Source organism: Salmo salar, chromosome 05, assembly GCF_965601325.2.
Source record: "Salmo salar chromosome 05, fSalSal1, whole genome shotgun sequence".
Taxonomy (NCBI): Eukaryota; Metazoa; Chordata; class Actinopteri; order Salmoniformes; family Salmonidae; genus Salmo; species Salmo salar.
Window position 1 is genome coordinate 77,916,506 of NC_138295.1, and position 17,098 is coordinate 77,933,603.

Sequence of the window (17,098 nt, forward strand, 5' to 3'; positions counted from 1 at the left end):
TATCCATCTATCTCTCTATTCCTCCCTCTATCCATCTATCTCTCTATTCCTCCCTCTATCCATCTATCTCTCTATTCCTCCCTCCCTCTATCCATCTATCTCTCTATTCCTCCCTCCCTCTATCCATCTATCTCTCTATTCCTCCCTCCCTCTATCCATCTATCTCTCTATTCCTCCCTCCCTCTATCCATCTATCTCTCTATTCCTCCCTCTATCCATCTATCTCTCTATTCCTCCCTCTATCCATCTATCTCTCTATTCCTCCCTCTATCCATCTATCTCTCTATTCCTCCCTCTATCCATCTATCTCTCTATTCCTCCCTCTATCCATCTATCTCTCTATTCCTCCCTCTATCCATCTATCTCTCTATTCCTCCCTCTATCCATCTATCTCTATTCCTCCCTCTATCATCTATCAGGGTGACACACACACACACACACACACACACACACACACACACACACACACACACACACACACACACACACACACACACACACACACACACACACACACACACACACACAAACTAGAGCTGGCTGTTTAAAACTAGGATAAACTAAACCTTTCCTTTTCCTCACTTCTCTCTCTCTCTCTTCTGTCTCTCTCTTTCTGTCTCTCTTTCTGTCTCTCTTTCTGTCTCTCTCTTTCTGTCTGTCTCTCTCTTTCTATCTCTCTCTTTCTGTCTCTCTCTTTCTGTCTCTCTCTCTCTCTGTCTCTCTTTCTGTCTCTCTCTGTCGCTCCCTTTCTGTCTCTCTCACTGTCTCGCTCTCTCTCTCTCTCTGTCTCTCTCTTTCTGTCGTCGCTCTCTTTCTGTCTCTCTCTCTCTGTCTCTCTCTTTCTGTCTCTCTCTTTCTGTCTCTCTCTCTCTGTCTCTCTCTTTCTGTCTCTCTCTGTCTCTCTCTGTTCAGTGTATTAATCAACTATTCACCCTCATCTCTTTGTCCTGTCCTGTCATTTCTCCTCCCTCATTCTCTTTCTCTTCAGGAGAGCGAGGGAGAGGATGATAGAGTTTGCCCGTACGAGAGAAGGAGGAAAGGAGGAGGGGATGGAGGGATGGGGCGAGGCCTGTTCTCTGGGGAATGGGTTTGGGGGAGACGGGGGAGGAGACGGGGGAGGAGAGGGGAGAGAGTGGCCCTCCGTGGGGGACAAACAGCAGCAGTGTCCCCCTCCCCCTGGCCCTCCTGCCCCTCGACCCCCCTCCTCAACCACGCTAGACTCCATATCTGGAGAGTTCGCCCTCGTCATCAATGGACATAGCCTGGTGAGACGACACACACACTCACACCAATGATGTATATAAGCCCTGGATCGCTGTTGCTATGTAATGGCCAATGAGAGGCTTTGATGCCACTGGTCAGCCATATTGGCACTGCCCAGAAGGAGCAGTCCTCCATTGGAATGAATGGAATTGTACAGTATTTCAATTAAATTGACAAAATTAAAGTTGTACATTTTTTCGAGGTTAAATTACATTTTCATTTTAGTCATTTAGCAGACGCTCTTATCCAGAGCGACTTACAGTAGTGAATGCATACATTTCATAAAAAAATGTCCGTACTGGTCCCCCGTGGGAAACGAACCCACAACCCTGGCGTTGCAAACACCATGCTCTACCAACTGAGCTACACTGGACCAAAATACATGTTTTTAAGTGTTTTTGTTGTAGTGGGGACAGTAAAATTAGTACTAGGAGTAATCTAGGAGATATATAACTCACTAGATATACAAACACCACTACACTGGACACACTACTTGTGCAATAGAAAACATGTCAATATGGCGCTCATAACAAATCTAAAATATCCAAACAAGTTCTTCCTCCCTCTCTCCCTCCCTCTCTCACTCACTCACTCTCCCTCTCTCTCTCTCCCCCTCCCTCCCTCCCTCCCTCCCTCCCTCTCTCTCTCTGTGTCAGGCCCATGCGTTGGAGGCTGATATGGAGGGGGAGTTTGTGTCAACAGCGTGTGTCTGTAGAGCAGTGATCTGCTGCAGGGTGACTCCTCTACAGAAAGCCCTGGTGGTGGAGCTCATCAAGAAACACAAGAAAGCTGTCACCCTGGCCATAGGAGACGGGGCTAATGATGTTAGCATGATCAAGAGTAAGTTAGAGAGAGAGAGGGATGGAGGAGAGGATGGAGGAGGGTTGAAGGAAGGGAGAGTGACAGAAGTGCTTGGTAAAGATGACAGAGATGGGAAGAATTGAGAGATAAGGGGAACGAGGAGGTATATTGAAGCAAAGTGCTCTGGCAGCACAGTCTATTTGTAAGGTAATGGAAAGTCCCCAGAATCCCCACTTTATCTGTTTATGTGTAGTTCTCTCTCCTTACGTCCTCTTTTCTCACGCCTCACCATGCCTTTCACAATTGTGTGTATGTATGTGTGCGGCATGCATGCATGCATGCATGTGTGTGTGTGTGTGTTTGTGTGCACGAATACAAGTGTGTGTGTGTGTGTGTGAGTGTGTGTGTGTGTGTGTGTGTGTGTGTGTGTGTGTGTGTGTGTGTGTGTGTGTGTGTGTGTGTGTGTGTGTGTGTGTGTGTGTGTGTGTGTGTGTGTGTGTGTGTGTGTGTGTGTGTGTGTGTGTATGAAAAGCAGAAGAGAGGAGGCCTCTGAGGGAGGAGAGGTCCTTGTGGTTTCACATCCTGTTTTCTGGGCTCGACACCATGTCCTTGGAGACATTACTCAACCTGTTGACTGGTTACCAAACCTGAATCTGAGGGAAGAGCATAGCAGGCTTCTGTGCCAGCCCAGCACTAACACCCCTGATAATTACACTTTTCAATTGTCTACAGTTGCTCTCTGTCCTTGTCTCCTCTCCTATATCCTATATGAAGTGTTTGTCTATTCCCCCCCCCTCCCAGCGGCTCATATAGGAGTGGGCATCAGTGGTCAGGAGGGCATCCAGGCAGTGCTGGCGTCTGACTACTCCTTCTCCCAGTTCCGCTTCCTCCAGCGCCTGCTGCTGGTCCACGGACGCTGGTCCTACCTCCGCATGTGTCGCTTCCTCTGCTACTTCTTCTACAAGAACTTTGCCTTCACCATGGTGCACTTCTGGTTTGGCTTCTTCTGTGGCTTCTCTGCCCAGGTGAGAGGTCAGGGGTGAGGGATCAGGAACGGGGGTTTAGAGGTGAGGGGTGAAGGCTTTTAGAAGTTGGGTTGAGGTAAATCATTTTGACTGTCAAAAAAACACGTTTGGAGTGTTTAGGAGGAACTATAAGGGTTGAAGTGAAGACTCATGGGGCATGACGTTATATTTGGGCTTAAATGGGGTGAGGTTGTCGTTCTTACTGTGTGTTTCTCTCCCTCTATCTCTATCTCTCTCTGTTATCTCCCTCCTACCCACTGTCTCTCTCTTTTCTTTCTCTCTCTCGCTCTCTTTTTCCATCCCTCTCTCACTTTCCCTCTCTCCAACCCTCTCTCTCTCTCTCTCTCTATCTTTCTCTCTCTCCCTCTCTCCATCCCTCTCTCTTTCTCCCTCTCTCATCCCTCTCTTCATCCTTCTCTCTCTCTCTCTCTCTCTCTCTCTCTCTCAGACAGTATATGATCAGTACTTCATCACTCTCTATAACATCGTCTACACCTCTCTCCCCGTGCTGGCCATGGGAATATTTGACCAGGTGAGTCTCCCAAGCACACACACTCTGCCTCTGTACCCTTTGACCCCTGACCCTTGACCCCTGGTTGTTCCTCTTTCCCTCTGTAGGACGTCCCAGAGCAGCGTAGTCTGGAGTATCCTAAGCTGTATGAGCCAGGTCAGCTTAACCTGCTGTTCAACAAGAGAGAGTTCTTCATCTGTATAACCCAGGGTATCTACTCTAGTGTTGTGTTGTTCTTCATACCCTACGCCATCCTGTCCCACGGAACCCAGGGCACCGGGGAACCCCTCGCTGACTACCAGACCTTTGCTGTTACCACGGCTACCGCCCTGGTGATCGTGGTCAGTGTGCAGGTGAGCGGGGGAAAGGACTGTAGTATCCACTTCCTGTAGGCAACATGTGTGTTTGAAGGTTTGCTACATATGATAAACCGGGTAGTTTGGGTCGTGTGTATATCAGACAATATACCACGGTATTACGCAAAAAGACTTGTTTACTGTTCTAATTATGTTGGTAACCAGTTTATAATAGTAATAAGGCACCTCAGGGGTTTGTGATAATGGCCAATACACCACGGCTAAGGGCAGTTCCTAGGCACGACGCAGCGCAGAGTACAGCCTGGATACAGCTGTTAGTCATGGTATATTGGCCATATACCACAACCCCCCGAGGTGTCTTATTATATACAGTCTGATATACACCGGCTTTCAGTACAAACTGGGTGGTTAGAGGCCTGAATGCTGATTGGCTGAAAGCCGTGGTATATCAGACCATATACCACAGGTATGATAAAACATGTATTTTTACTCTTCTAATTACTCTGCATTGCGTCGTGCCTAAAAACAGCCGTTAACCGTGGTATATTGGCCATACATAGTACCACAGCCCCCACGCCTTATTGCTTAAATCTCTCTCTGCTTGTGTGTGTGTGTGTGTGTGTGTGTGTGTGTGTGTGTGTGTGTGTGTGTGTGTGTGTGTGTAGATTGCTCTGGACACAGGCTACTGGACAGCCATCAACCATTTCTTTGTGTGGGGCTCTGTGGGCACCTTCTTCACCATCATGTTGGCCATGCACAGCCAGACTCTGTTCAGCATCTTTCCCAACCAGTTCCACTTCGTAGGCAGTGCCCAGAGCACACTGGTCCAGCCGCTGGTGTGGCTGACCATCGTCTTGACCACAGTGATCTGCATCGTACCAGTTCTGGCGTTCCGATTCCTCAAACTGGACCTGAAACCACAGCTCTCTGACACGGTGAGAACAATATGCTTCTGGCCACACTCACAGCTCTCTGACACGGTGAGAACAATATGCTTCTGGCCACACTCACAGCTCTCTGACACGGTGAGAACAATATGCTTCTGGCCACACTGACAGCTCTCTGACACGGTGAGAACAATATGCTTCTGGCCACACTCACAGCTCTCTGACACGGTGAGAACAATATGCTTCTGGCCACACTCACAGCTCTCTGACACGGTGAGAACAATATGCTTCTGGCCACACTCACAGCTCTCTGACACGGTGAGAACAATATGCTTCTGGCCACACTCACAGCTCTCTGACACGGTGAGAACAATATGCTTCTGGCCACACTCACAGCTCTCTGACACGGTGAGAACAATATGCTTCTGACCACACTCACAGCTCTCTGACACGGTGAGAACAATATGCTTCTGGCCACACTCACAGCTCTCTGACACGGTGAGAACAATATGCTTCTGGCCACACTCACAGCTCTCTGATACGGTGAGAACAATATGCTTCTGGCCACACTCACAGCTCTCTGACACGGTGAGAACAATACGCTTCTGGCCACACTCACAGCTCTCTGACACGGTGAGAACAATATGCTTCTGGCCACACTCACAGCTCTCTGACACGGTGAGAACAATATGCTTCTGACCACACTGACAGCTCTCTGATACGGTGAGAACAATATGCTTCTGGCCACACTCACAGCTCTCTGACACGGTGAGAACAATATGCTTCTGGCCACACTCACAGCTCTCTGACACGGTGAGAACAATATGCTTCTGGCCACACTCACAGCTCTCTGACACGGTGAGAACAATATGCTTCTGACCACACTCACAGCTCTCTGACACGGTGAGAACAATATGCTTCTGGCCACACTCACACACTTCACACACACTGTACATCCCTCCTTGATCCAACACATCCTAATCACTGATCCTAATCACTGATCCTAATCACTGATCCTAATCACTGATCCTACTCACTGATCCTAATCACTGATCCTAATCACTGATCCTACTCACTAACACATTGGATAGGTGAAAACAGGAGTTAAACTCCAGATAGCATTCACCAATTGCCAGGCTGTCATTGTAAATAAGTATTTGCTCTTAGTTGACCTGCCTGGTAAAATAAAGGTAAAATAAAATAGTAATTCAGTCATGTGAAATCAGTGGAAGGGATGAAGAATGGATGCTGGATCATGACCAGTTCTTTATGATCCTCTGTTCCTGTCTCAAAGTCTTTCAGTGCTCATCTACATCAGTCTCACCTTCAGTCTGATCTTCAAACTGATCTTCAGGTTGACCTTCAATCTGATTTTCAATTTGACCTTTAGTATGAACTTCAATGTGACCTTCAATATGATCTTCTGTCTGAATTTCAATCCGACTTTCAATCTTACTTTCAGTGTGACTTGCAGTCTGATCTTCAGTATGTTTTTCAGTCTGACCTTCAGTATTTCCTTCAGTCTGACCTTCAGTCTGACCTTCAGTATTTCCTTCAGTCTGACCTTCAGTATTTTCCTTCAGTCTGACCTTCAGTATTTTCCTTCAGTCAGACCTTCAGTATTTCCTTCAGTCTGACCTTCAATATGTTTTTCAGTCTGACCTTCAGTATTTCCTTCAGTCTGACCTTCAGTATTTCCTTCAGTCAGACCTTCAGTATTTCCTTCAGTCTGACCTTCAGTATTTCCTTCAGTCTGACCTTCAGTATTTCCTTCAGTCAGACCTTCAGTATTTCCTTCAGTCTGACCTTCAGTATTTCCTTCAGTCAGACCTTCAGTATTTCCTTCAGTCAGACCTTCAGTATTTCCTTCAGTCAGACCTTCAGTATTTCCTTCAGTCTGACCTTCAATATGTTTTTCAGTCTGACCTTCAGTATTTCCTTCAGTCAGACCTTCAGTATTTTCCTTCAGTCTGACCTTCAGTATTTCCTTCAGTCTGACCTTCAGTATTTTCCTTCAGTCAGACCTTCAGTATTTTCCTTCAGTCAGACCTTCAGTATTTCCTTCAGTTTGACCTTCAATATGTTTTTCAGTCTGACCTTCAGTATTTCCTTCAGTCTGACCTTCAGTATTTCCTTCAGTCAGACCTTCAGTATTTCCTTCAGTCTGACCTTCAGTATTTCCTTCAGTCTGACCTTCAGTATTTCCTTCAGTCAGACCTTCAGTATTTCCTTCAGTCTGACCTTCAGTATTTCCTTCAGTCAGACCTTCAGTATTTTCCTTCAGTCTGACCTTCAGTATGTTCTTCAGTCTGACCTTCAGTATTTTCCTTCAGTCAGACCTTCAGTATTTTCCTTCAGTCTGACCTTCAGTATTTTCCTTCAGTCTGACCTTCAGTATGTTCTTCAGTCTGACCTTCAGTATTTCCTTCAGTCAGACCGTCAGTATTTTCCTTCAGTCTGACCTTCAGTATTTCCTTCAGTCAGACCTTCAGTATTTTCCTTCAGTCTGACCTTCAGTATTTCCTTCAGTCTGACCTTCAGTATTTTCCTTCAGTCTGACCTTCAGTATTTCCTTCAGTCAGATCTTCAGTATGTTCTTCTGTCTGACCTTTAATCTGACTTTCATTGTGACCTTTTGTCTGACCTTCAATCTGATTTTCAGTGTGACCTTCAGCCTGGCCTTCAGTCTGACCTTCAGTCGGGCCTTCAGTCGGGCCTTCAGCCTGGCCTTCAGGCTGTCCTTCAGTCGGGCCTTCAGTCTGGCCTTCAGTGTGACCTTCAGTGCAACCTTCAGTGTGACCTTCCGTCTGACCTTCAGCCTGGCCTTCAGTCTGACCTTCAGTCTAACTTTCAGTCGGGCCTTCAGTCGGGCCTTCAGCCTGGCCTTCAGTCCGACCTTCAGTCTAACTTTCAGTCGGGCCTTCAGCCTGGTCTTCAGTCCGACCTTCAGTCTAACTTTCAGTCGGGCCTTCAGTCTGACCTTCAGTCTAACTTTCAGTCTGTCAGCCATGCCTCCTGTCTTCTCTCTATACTATTGTGATTCTGTCTGTTTGTCTCTTCATTGATGTGACAGAAATTACACCAATGCCCCCTAACTCTACCAATGATTAACTGTTTGTGCGTACGCCACCACTCTCTGTATCCCGTCACATCTCTTCTCTGTAAATATTGACTCAGAACGAGTCTGTGTCTATCCTACAGACATGAATATAACTTAATGCCCTCCAGAACAGCTGTCCTTATCACCTTATAATACGTGATTATCACTAGGGTTTAATATTGTCCGAACACATTCTACACGTTCTACACATCCTTCCTGAGAATATTGCAACTGGTAGTGAGAGGAAGCCCAGTGGTTGACATTGGGAGAAAATGGGAGAAGATGGAAGGAGATGGATTTTGGCCAACATTCTGCACATTTTCTCATCGGGGAAGCTTTTGACCTCAATACAGTTTCCTGTCCCCAAAACTAAAATCTGTTATGAACAGAGTGGACTACTTTTTGTAGATTTTAACGTTTGCCAAAGTTGTAAAAAATGGCATTGTTTAGAGGGAATGCAAAGGCTAATTGAGTTATTGCACACGCTCACTCCACAGAGTAGGCGTTTTCTAATGGAAATATGCAGATGTCTGCTAGAACGAGCTAATAGGATCTCGCTAGCTTGTGCTTGGCTCTGCCCACCATTTTGCTTGTTCTGCCCACTATGACTCATTTGTTTCAATTGGAAAGACAGGATGTGGTCTATTTTGGTTTAGTTATAAAAAATATTTGATTATACCACTGTAAATTGAGAAATACGGACAGGAAACTAATGGTTTCTTCTTGTATTTGTCACAATTTACTCAACTCAAAGTTCTGTCAAAGTCACCACAACATTTGTTGATCTTGCCTAAATGTAGGCGTAAAATATGATGAGGTTATTAGCCTACAGGCTAGTGAAAATGTTATTTGTTTTAGCTTACCCAGAACTTTGACTGAAAGATGCCAGCCAGCTTGTTGGCTCTTTTCACTCCCCCTGGACCTGGCTATCAGGGGGATTCAGAAGGTTGTGGTTTATGACCTGGACCTGGCTATCAGGGGGATTCAGAAGGTTGTGGTTTATGACCTGGACCTGGCTATCAGGGGAATTCAGAAGGTTGTGGTTTATGACCTGGACCTGGCTATCAGGGGGATTCAGAAGGTTGTGGTTTATGACCTGGACCTGGCTATCAGGGGGATTCAGAAGGTTGTGGTTTATGACCTGGACCTGGCTATCAGGGGGATTCAGAAGGTTGTAGTTTATAACCTGGACCTGGCTATCAGGGGATTCAGAAGGTTGTGGTTTATAACCTGGACCTGGCTATCAGGGGATTCAGAAAGTTGTGGTTTATAACCTGGACCTGGCTATCAGGGGAATTCAGAAGGTTGTGGTTTATGACCTGGACCTGGCTATCAGGGGAATTCAGAAGGTTGTAGTTTATAACCTGGACCTGGCTATCAGGGGATTCAGAAGGTTGTGGTTTATGACCTGGACCTGGCTATCAGGGGAATTCAGAAGGTTGTGGTTTATAACCTGGACCTGGCTATCAGGGGGATTCAGAAGGTTGTGGTTTATGACCTGGACCTGGCTATCAGGGGGATTCATAAGGTTGTGGTTTATAACCTGGACCTGGCTATCAGGGGAATTCAGAAGGTTGTGGTTTATAACCTGGACCTGGCTATCAGGGGGATTCAGAAGGTTGTGGTTTATGACCTGGACCTGGCTATCAGGGGAATTCAGAAGGTTGTGGTTTATGACCTGGACCTGGCTATCAGGGGAATTCAGAAGGTTGTGGTTTATGACCTGGACCTGGCTATCAGGGGATTCAGAAGGTTGTGGTTTATGACCTGGACCTGGCTATCAGGGGATTCAGAAGGTTGTGGTTTATAACCTGGACCTGGCTATCAGGGGAATTCAGAAGGTTGTGGTTTATAACCTGGACCTGGCTATCAGGGGGATTCAGAAGGTTGTGGTTTATAACCTGGACCTGGCTATCAGGGGATTCAGAAGGTTGTGGTTTATAACCTGGACCTGGCTATCAGGGGGATTCAGAAGGTTGTGGTTTATAACCTGGACCTGGCTATCAGGGGGAATTCAGAAGGTTGTGGTTTATGACCTGGATCTGGCTATCAGGGGGATTCAGAAGGTTGTGGTTTATAACCTGGACCTGGCTATCAGGGGATTCAGAAGGTTGTGGTTTATGACCTGGACCTGGCTATCAGGGGGATTCAGAAGGTTGTGGTTTATAACCTGGACCAGGCTATCAGGGGGATTCAGAAGGTTGTTGTTTATAACCTGGACCTGGCTATCAGGGGGATTCAGAAGGTTGTGGTTTATGACCTGGACCTGGCTATCAGGGGATTCAGAAGGTTGTGGTTTATAACCTGGACCTGGCTATCAGGGGGATTCAGAAGGTTGTAGTTTATAACCTGGACCTGGCTATCAGGGGATTCAGAAGGTTGTGGTTTATAACCTGGACCTGGCTATCAGGGGGATTCAGAAGGTTGTAGTTTATAACCTGGACCTGGCTATCAGGGGGATTCAGAAGGTTGTAGTTTATGACCTGGACCTGGCTATCAGGGGGATTCAGAAGGTTGTGGTTTATAACCTGGACCTGGCTATCAGGGGATTCAGAAGGTTGTGGTTTATAACCTGGACCTGGCTATCAGGGGGATTCAGAAGGTTGTGGTTTATAACCTGGACCTGGCTATCAGGGGATTCAGAAGGTTGTGGTTTATAACCTGGACCTGGCTATCAGGGGATTCAGAAGGTTGTGGTTTATAACCTGGACCTGGCTATCAGGGTGATTCAGAAGGTTGTTGTTTATAACCTGGACCTGGCTATCAGGGGGATTCAGAAGGTTGTGGTTTATAACCTGGACCTGGCTATCAGGGGGATTCAGAAGGTTGTGGTTTATGACCTGGACCTGGCTATCAGGGGATTCAGAAGGTTGTGGTTTCTAACCTGGACCTGGCTATCAGGGGGATTCAGAAGGTTGTGGTTTATCATAACCTGCTCATTGTGGTGACTTTGTCAGAGGGAACATATCAGATGTTCCGCTAAACAAACAGACAAGGTAATAGGCCTAGTAGTGGAGGACAGCACAGCGGCTGATCAAATCCCTGCCAGTCTGACTAGTCCAGCCTGTCTACTCATTTTTGTTGTTGTAACATCATGGAACAATGTTGCAAATGTCTATTTCCTAAGGGGGTTTGTGGACACAATGTACCTACCATTTTGTTAACAGTGAGTATGGCTGGAGCTTTGTGAATGTGAGATGGGGTTTGCCTTCAGTAACTGTGTCAACAGGTCGTGTGTAGCCTACACATGATAGGCAGCAATGCAGTTTATGGAAGTCATGTATGTAAGGATGTTTTCTACTGAGGACTATGTTGAGCAGGCCTATAGGCTAAATATGGTTGGCTGCTAGCGTTGTGATGACTGGTCTAATGTAGGTTGTGAAGCCAGGGAGTCGATATGTTCGCTTCATACATGCACCTATCGTGCATATTTAGTATTTTTGCATTAGTGCTGCATAACATGTTTTAATTATTGGTCTACAGGACCCGTCAATATTTCTCTCCTGAAACAGGAAGGAGCTTGGTCAGGAAGTCCCAGGATACCGGTCACCTGTATTAAACCCTACATATCCCTTTATATTAGGAAATAACACTCCTCTGTGTCCTCTCTACCTCTCCCTTTCCCCCCTCCCCCTCTACCTCCCCTGCTCTCCCTTCTCCCCCCTCTCCCTCTTCCTCCCCTGCTCTCCCTTCTCCCGCCCTCTCTACCTCTCCCTTTCCCCCCTCCCCCGCTACCTCCCCTGCTCTCCCTTCTCCCTCCCCCTCTACCTCCCCTGCTCTCCCTTTCCCCCCTCCCCCTCTACCTCCCCTGCTCTCCCTTCTCCCTCGCTCTCACCCACTTCCCCCTTCAGGTACGTTACACCCAGCTGGTGCGTCAGAAGACGAGGAAGCCAGCGGGTCGATGCATGGGAGGAGTCAGGGGCGGGGTCGGGGGCGTGCCTGAGGGTCGTCTGGGGGCGAGGGTCGGGTCCAGGAGGTCAGGATATGCCTTTGCCCACCAGGAGGGATTTGGGGAGCTCATCACCTCTGGGAAGAACATGAGACTGTCCTCCCTGGCCCTGGCCAACTTTGCCTCCAGACACAGCTCCAGCTGGATAGACACCCTGCGCAAAAAGAAACACTCAAACACACATCCCCCCCAGAGCGCCTCAGGAGAGAGCAGCCCAGCTCCTAGCTATGTGTCTGGATCAGCTCCCCCCCTGTCCAATTCATCCTCTCTCCTGGGGGGGTCGCAGGACACTCCCCTGGAGGAGGGAACACACACGCTGCCTGTCATACTCCCACAGGTGGCTTCTGGCCCTCCCACAACCACACCTCCAGCGTTAGCTCCAGCCCAGGTCCCCTCTACTGACGCTCTCACCCCCACCTCGGTGAGGAGTCCTGGGGGAGACTCGGTTGGTGGCTGGAACCTTAGTCTGGGCGCTGTACAGGTGAGATACTGTCATCTTCTTTAATCTGTTTCTCACACACACAACCTCACACACAACCTCACACACACAACAGTAACCGTGTGTTCCACCTTTCCTGCAGGATGCTCTATTTGGTTGGAGGGGCGGTGCCTCTCGCACCAGCGGAACCAGCAGCCCGGGACCTCCCCTTGTTCCCAAGGAAAACAACCACACCGTGTGAGACGGATGGACAGATGATAGAAAGAAGAAGGACAGGCTGTCATATCCCACTGGATTCTCTTGGAATACGTGAAGAAATACTGCATTTGGAAGTTTGGAATACTGAAGTTGGAATGTTGGAATGGCACTCACCCTGGGTTAGGAAGCGATCCAAAGTGGCAGCCATTGTAGGCAGAAGGCATACACACCCATCCACACCCACTGGTATTTGTATGACACTGTCGTTGCAATAGTGTTGGTACATATATGTATCCGTCTGAAAGATAGTGTGTGGTAGTTGTGATAGACATGCTCAAACTACCCACAACCCACTTCTCTGTCTTCTTCAACCAATGAGGCGGACTGAAAGAAGCACTTCTTCATGCAAATGATGTAACCATCTGCTGAAGAGCTTGGTACCACAGGGATCCGGAGAGAAACCCCGCTCCAACAACACCACTGTGGTTCAGACATGACTATACTATTTATACAATGGATCATATGTCATAACATATCAGATTGGTTCAAAACAAAGTATTGAATTGAGTCTTTATGACAGAAGAGAGGTTCATTTGGTCATCAGAAAGGTGGTGAATTGAGTCTTTATGACAGAAGAGAGGTTCATTTGATCGTCAGAAAGGTGGTGAATTGAGTCTTTATGACAGAAGAGAGGTTCATTTGATCATCAGAAAGGTGGTGAATTGAGTCTTTATGATAGAAGAGAGAGAGGTTCATTTGATCGTCAGAAAGGTGGTGAATTGAGTCTATGACAGAAGAGAGAGAGGTTAATTTGATCATCAGAAAGGTGGTGAATTGAGTCTTTATGACAGAAGAGAGTTTCATTTGATCGTCAGAAAGGTGGTGAATTGAGTCTTTATGACAGAAGAGAGGTTCATTTGATCATCAGAAAGGTGGTGAATTGAGTCTATGATAGAAGAGAGTTTCATTTGATCGTCAGAAAGGTGGTGAATTGAGTCTTTATGACAGAAGAGAGTTTCATTTGATCGTCAGAAAGGTGGTGAATTGAGTCTATGATAGAAGAGAGGTTCATTTGATCGTCAGAAAGGTGGTGAATTGAGTCTTTATGACAGAAGAGAGGTTCATTTGATCGTCAGAAAGGTGGTGAATTGAGTCTTTATGACAGAAGAGAGGTTCATTTGATCGTCAGAAAGGTGGTGAATTGAGATGAAATAGCAGAATGAGTGGTTTTTATGATCAGCTGATGTTAGACATAGTACTCCAATACACCTGTCTGTATCCAGCTGTTAACTAATCATAAACATGTCTTTAATAGGCCAAGTAATGCTATCTACCTTCTCTAATAATGTATGACACCGTGTAAACCAATGCAGTAGTGTAGAGCTGTCCCTCTAACCTGTACAGTCTGTATGAGGAAGGTCTCTGGAACCTTATCAGTGGTCCTGGTCTTTGTATTCATGGTTACATATTGCTGTGTCACCATGCCCAAAGACTTAGTCAAACCAGACAGGCTGCACGATCCTACACTCTTATGGGTACATACTACTGTACATTCTCTGTCTGACTGACATTTTCACATACATAGTCCGTCTGTTGTTTTAGCCAATAACTTGGCAGGACACTGAGGGGTTCAGTCAGCCAACCAATGACTGAACAATGCAGGATGTTGTCCTTGCTGGAATGTTGTAGTATATGTCATCATAAGTTCATGGGCAGAGTTTCTGTGTTCACTATAGTTCTCAGTGAGAACGCCATTTTAAGCTTACCGGACACAGCAAGACTCCTCTTCGTCATGTTCTTCTTCATCCTCCTCCTCTGCACCATATTGGTGACCTGCTGCTGGGCCCACAGACAGAACTACAGTTATATCTCAGACTCTGAGCCCCACCTGTACTGGGCTTAAGAGAGAGGAGATGGACTTCTAACAAAAACCTGGACCTCCATGTTGCTTTGGGGCGGACTGAGTGTGTGGGAAAGTATGCTAATATGGGCTTATACAGTCAGACAGTAACCTGTAGTTACCTAGAGACTGAGCTGGTCTAGGAACAGGAGAACGTGTTAATGAGGGAGGGATCAGGGATGTTGTTATTATTAAGCCTTAATAAATCCACAGTAATGATGATCAACCCAATTCATCCCTCTACTAGGCATGTCATCATGTAGCGTATTCCTTCTATACAGCAGGGGGAAACAAACCCAGTCCTCCAGGGCTACTGGAATGATGCTTTCACTGTTGTACTCTACAGCATACAGCTTCTGATTAGAAAGATATAGGGTGAAACTAGGTGAGACAGCTGTTGTACTCTACAGCATACAGCTTCTGGTTAGAAAGATATAGGGTGAAACTAGGTGAGACAGCTGTTGTACTCTACAGCATACAGCTTCTGGTTAGAAAGATATAGGGTGAAACTAGGTGAGACAGCTGTTGTACTCTACAGCATACAGCTTCTGATTAGAAAGATATAGGGTGAAACTAGGTGAGACAGCTGTTGTACTCTACAGCATACAGCTTCTGGTTAGAAAGATATAGGGTGAAACTAGGTGAGACAGCTGTTGTACTCTACAGCATACAGCTTCTGGTTAGAAAGATATAGGGTGAAACTAGGTGAGACAGCTGTTGTACTCTACAGCATACAGCTTCTGGTTAGAAAGATATAGGGTGAAACTAGGTGAGACAGCTGTTGTACTCTACAGCATACAGCTTCTGGTTAGAAATATATAGGGTGAAACTAGGTGAGACAGCTGTTGTACTCTACAGCATACAGCTTCTGGTTAGAAAGATATAGGGTGAAACTAGGTGAGACAGCTGTTGTACTCTACAGCATACAGCTTCTGGTTAGAAAGATATAGGGTGAAACTAGGTGAGACAGCTGTTGTACTCTACAGCATACAGCTTCTGGTTAGAAAGATATAGGGTGAAACTAGGTGAGACAGCTGTTGTACTCTACAGCATACAGCTTCTGGTTAGAAAGATATAGGGTGAAACTAGGTGAGACAGCTGTTGTACTCTACAGCATACAGCTTCTGGTTAGAAAGATATAGGGTGAAACTAGGTGAGACAGCTGTTGTACTCTACAGCATACAGCTTCTGGTTAGAAAGATATAGGGTGAAACTAGGTGAGACAGCTGTTGTACTCTACAGCATACAGCTTCTGGTTAGAAAGATATAGGGTGAAACTAGGTGAGACAGCTGTTGTACTCTACAGCATACAGCTTCTGGTTAGAAAGATATAGGGTGAAACCAGATGAGACAGCTGTTGTACTCTACAGCATACAGCTTCTGGTTAGAAAGATATAGGGTGAAACTAGGTGAGACAGCTGTTGTACTCTACAGCATATAGCTTCTGGTTAGAAAGATATAGGGTGAAACTAGGTGAGACAGCTGTTGTACTCTACAGCATACAGCTTCTGGTTAGAAAGATATAGGGTGAAACTAGGTGAGACAGCTGTTGTACTCTACAGCATACAGCTTCTGGTTAGAAAGATATAGGGTGAAACTAGGTGAGACAGCTGTTGTACTCTACAGCATACAGCTTCTGGTTAGAAAGATATAGGGTGAAACCAGATGAGACAGCTGTTGTAATCTACAGCATACAGCTTCTGGTTAGAAAGATATAGGGTGAAACTAGGTGAGACAGCTGTTGTACTCTACAGCATACAGCTTCTGGTTAGAAAGATATAGGGTGAAACTAGGTGAGACAGCTGTTGTACTCTACAGCATACAGCTTCTGGTTAGAAAGATATAGGGTGAAACTAGGTGAGACAGCTGTTGTACTCTACAGCATACAGCTTCTGGTTAGAAAGATATAGGGTGAAACTAGGTGAGACAGCTGTTGTACTCTACAGCAGTGGTATTCAAAGTCCAGGTCTCGAGTGAACTGCAGTTTGATCGCAGCAAAAAAACATTATTTTAGGAACAAAAAATGAAGAGTACAGATTATTGTATGGGTCAACATAAAAACGTTTTTTAGAAAGATAATTTGAAAAATAAAATGTATTTATTGTTTTCTTTTAATTTTGATAAGAGATGAACATGTAATGAATTGAAGGTTATTTGTTGATGTAAAAATCGGAATTTACAGATTTTAAGGTTATGTTATTTGTTTTGGGGTGGGATGAGGTCGCAAAAAAATGTTGTGTCAGGAAAAAATGGGGTCCCAGCTGAACAAGTTTGAATACCACTGTTCTACAGCATACAGCCTCTGGTTAGAAATATTATAGGGTGAAAGCAGCACAACCAGTCTCTGCTCTGCTGGACCTGTCTCTCCCTGCTGTAGAGGGCTCAAACCACCTGTAAGTGAGTGCAACACAATATCACACTCAATTTGTGCAAATATGTACAAAAAGTATTTCAGCAGATTTTGTGCGTTTTTATGTGGCTTAATTTTTGTGAAAATACAAAAACAATTGCTCGAATAACTTTCAAAAGATTGTTCCTAGGTTTGCCCCCCAAAAATGTATTTTCCTATGAATGAAGTTGCACAAAAATGTGTGTCTTTTCACACAAATTAAGCCTCGCTAAAACAAACAAAATCTTCTTAAATACCTTTTGTACATATTTGCACGAGTTGAGTGTGAGATTATGTTGCAACGTGTTATAAAGTGCTT

The 17,098-nt window shown here is 45.8% G+C and overlaps 1 protein-coding gene across 1 annotated transcript in view; it reads left to right on the top strand.

Annotated features, from left to right (window-relative positions):
• Nucleotides 1–14,616, top strand: part of LOC106595355 (phospholipid-transporting ATPase ID) — an 82,783-nt gene extending 68,167 nt beyond the window's left edge. The window contains exons 22-29 of the mRNA XM_045718945.2: nt 989–1,265; nt 1,920–2,103; nt 2,866–3,089; nt 3,538–3,621; nt 3,708–3,953; nt 4,583–4,852; nt 11,756–12,334; nt 12,435–14,616. Coding sequence (XP_045574901.1) covers nt 989–1,265; nt 1,920–2,103; nt 2,866–3,089; nt 3,538–3,621; nt 3,708–3,953; nt 4,583–4,852; nt 11,756–12,334; nt 12,435–12,533 — 1,963 coding nt within the window. The 3' untranslated portion in view covers nt 12,534–14,616. The remainder of the gene's footprint in view (nt 1–988; nt 1,266–1,919; nt 2,104–2,865; nt 3,090–3,537; nt 3,622–3,707; nt 3,954–4,582; nt 4,853–11,755; nt 12,335–12,434) is intronic.
• The last annotated feature ends 2,482 nt before the right edge of the window (nt 14,617–17,098 follow it).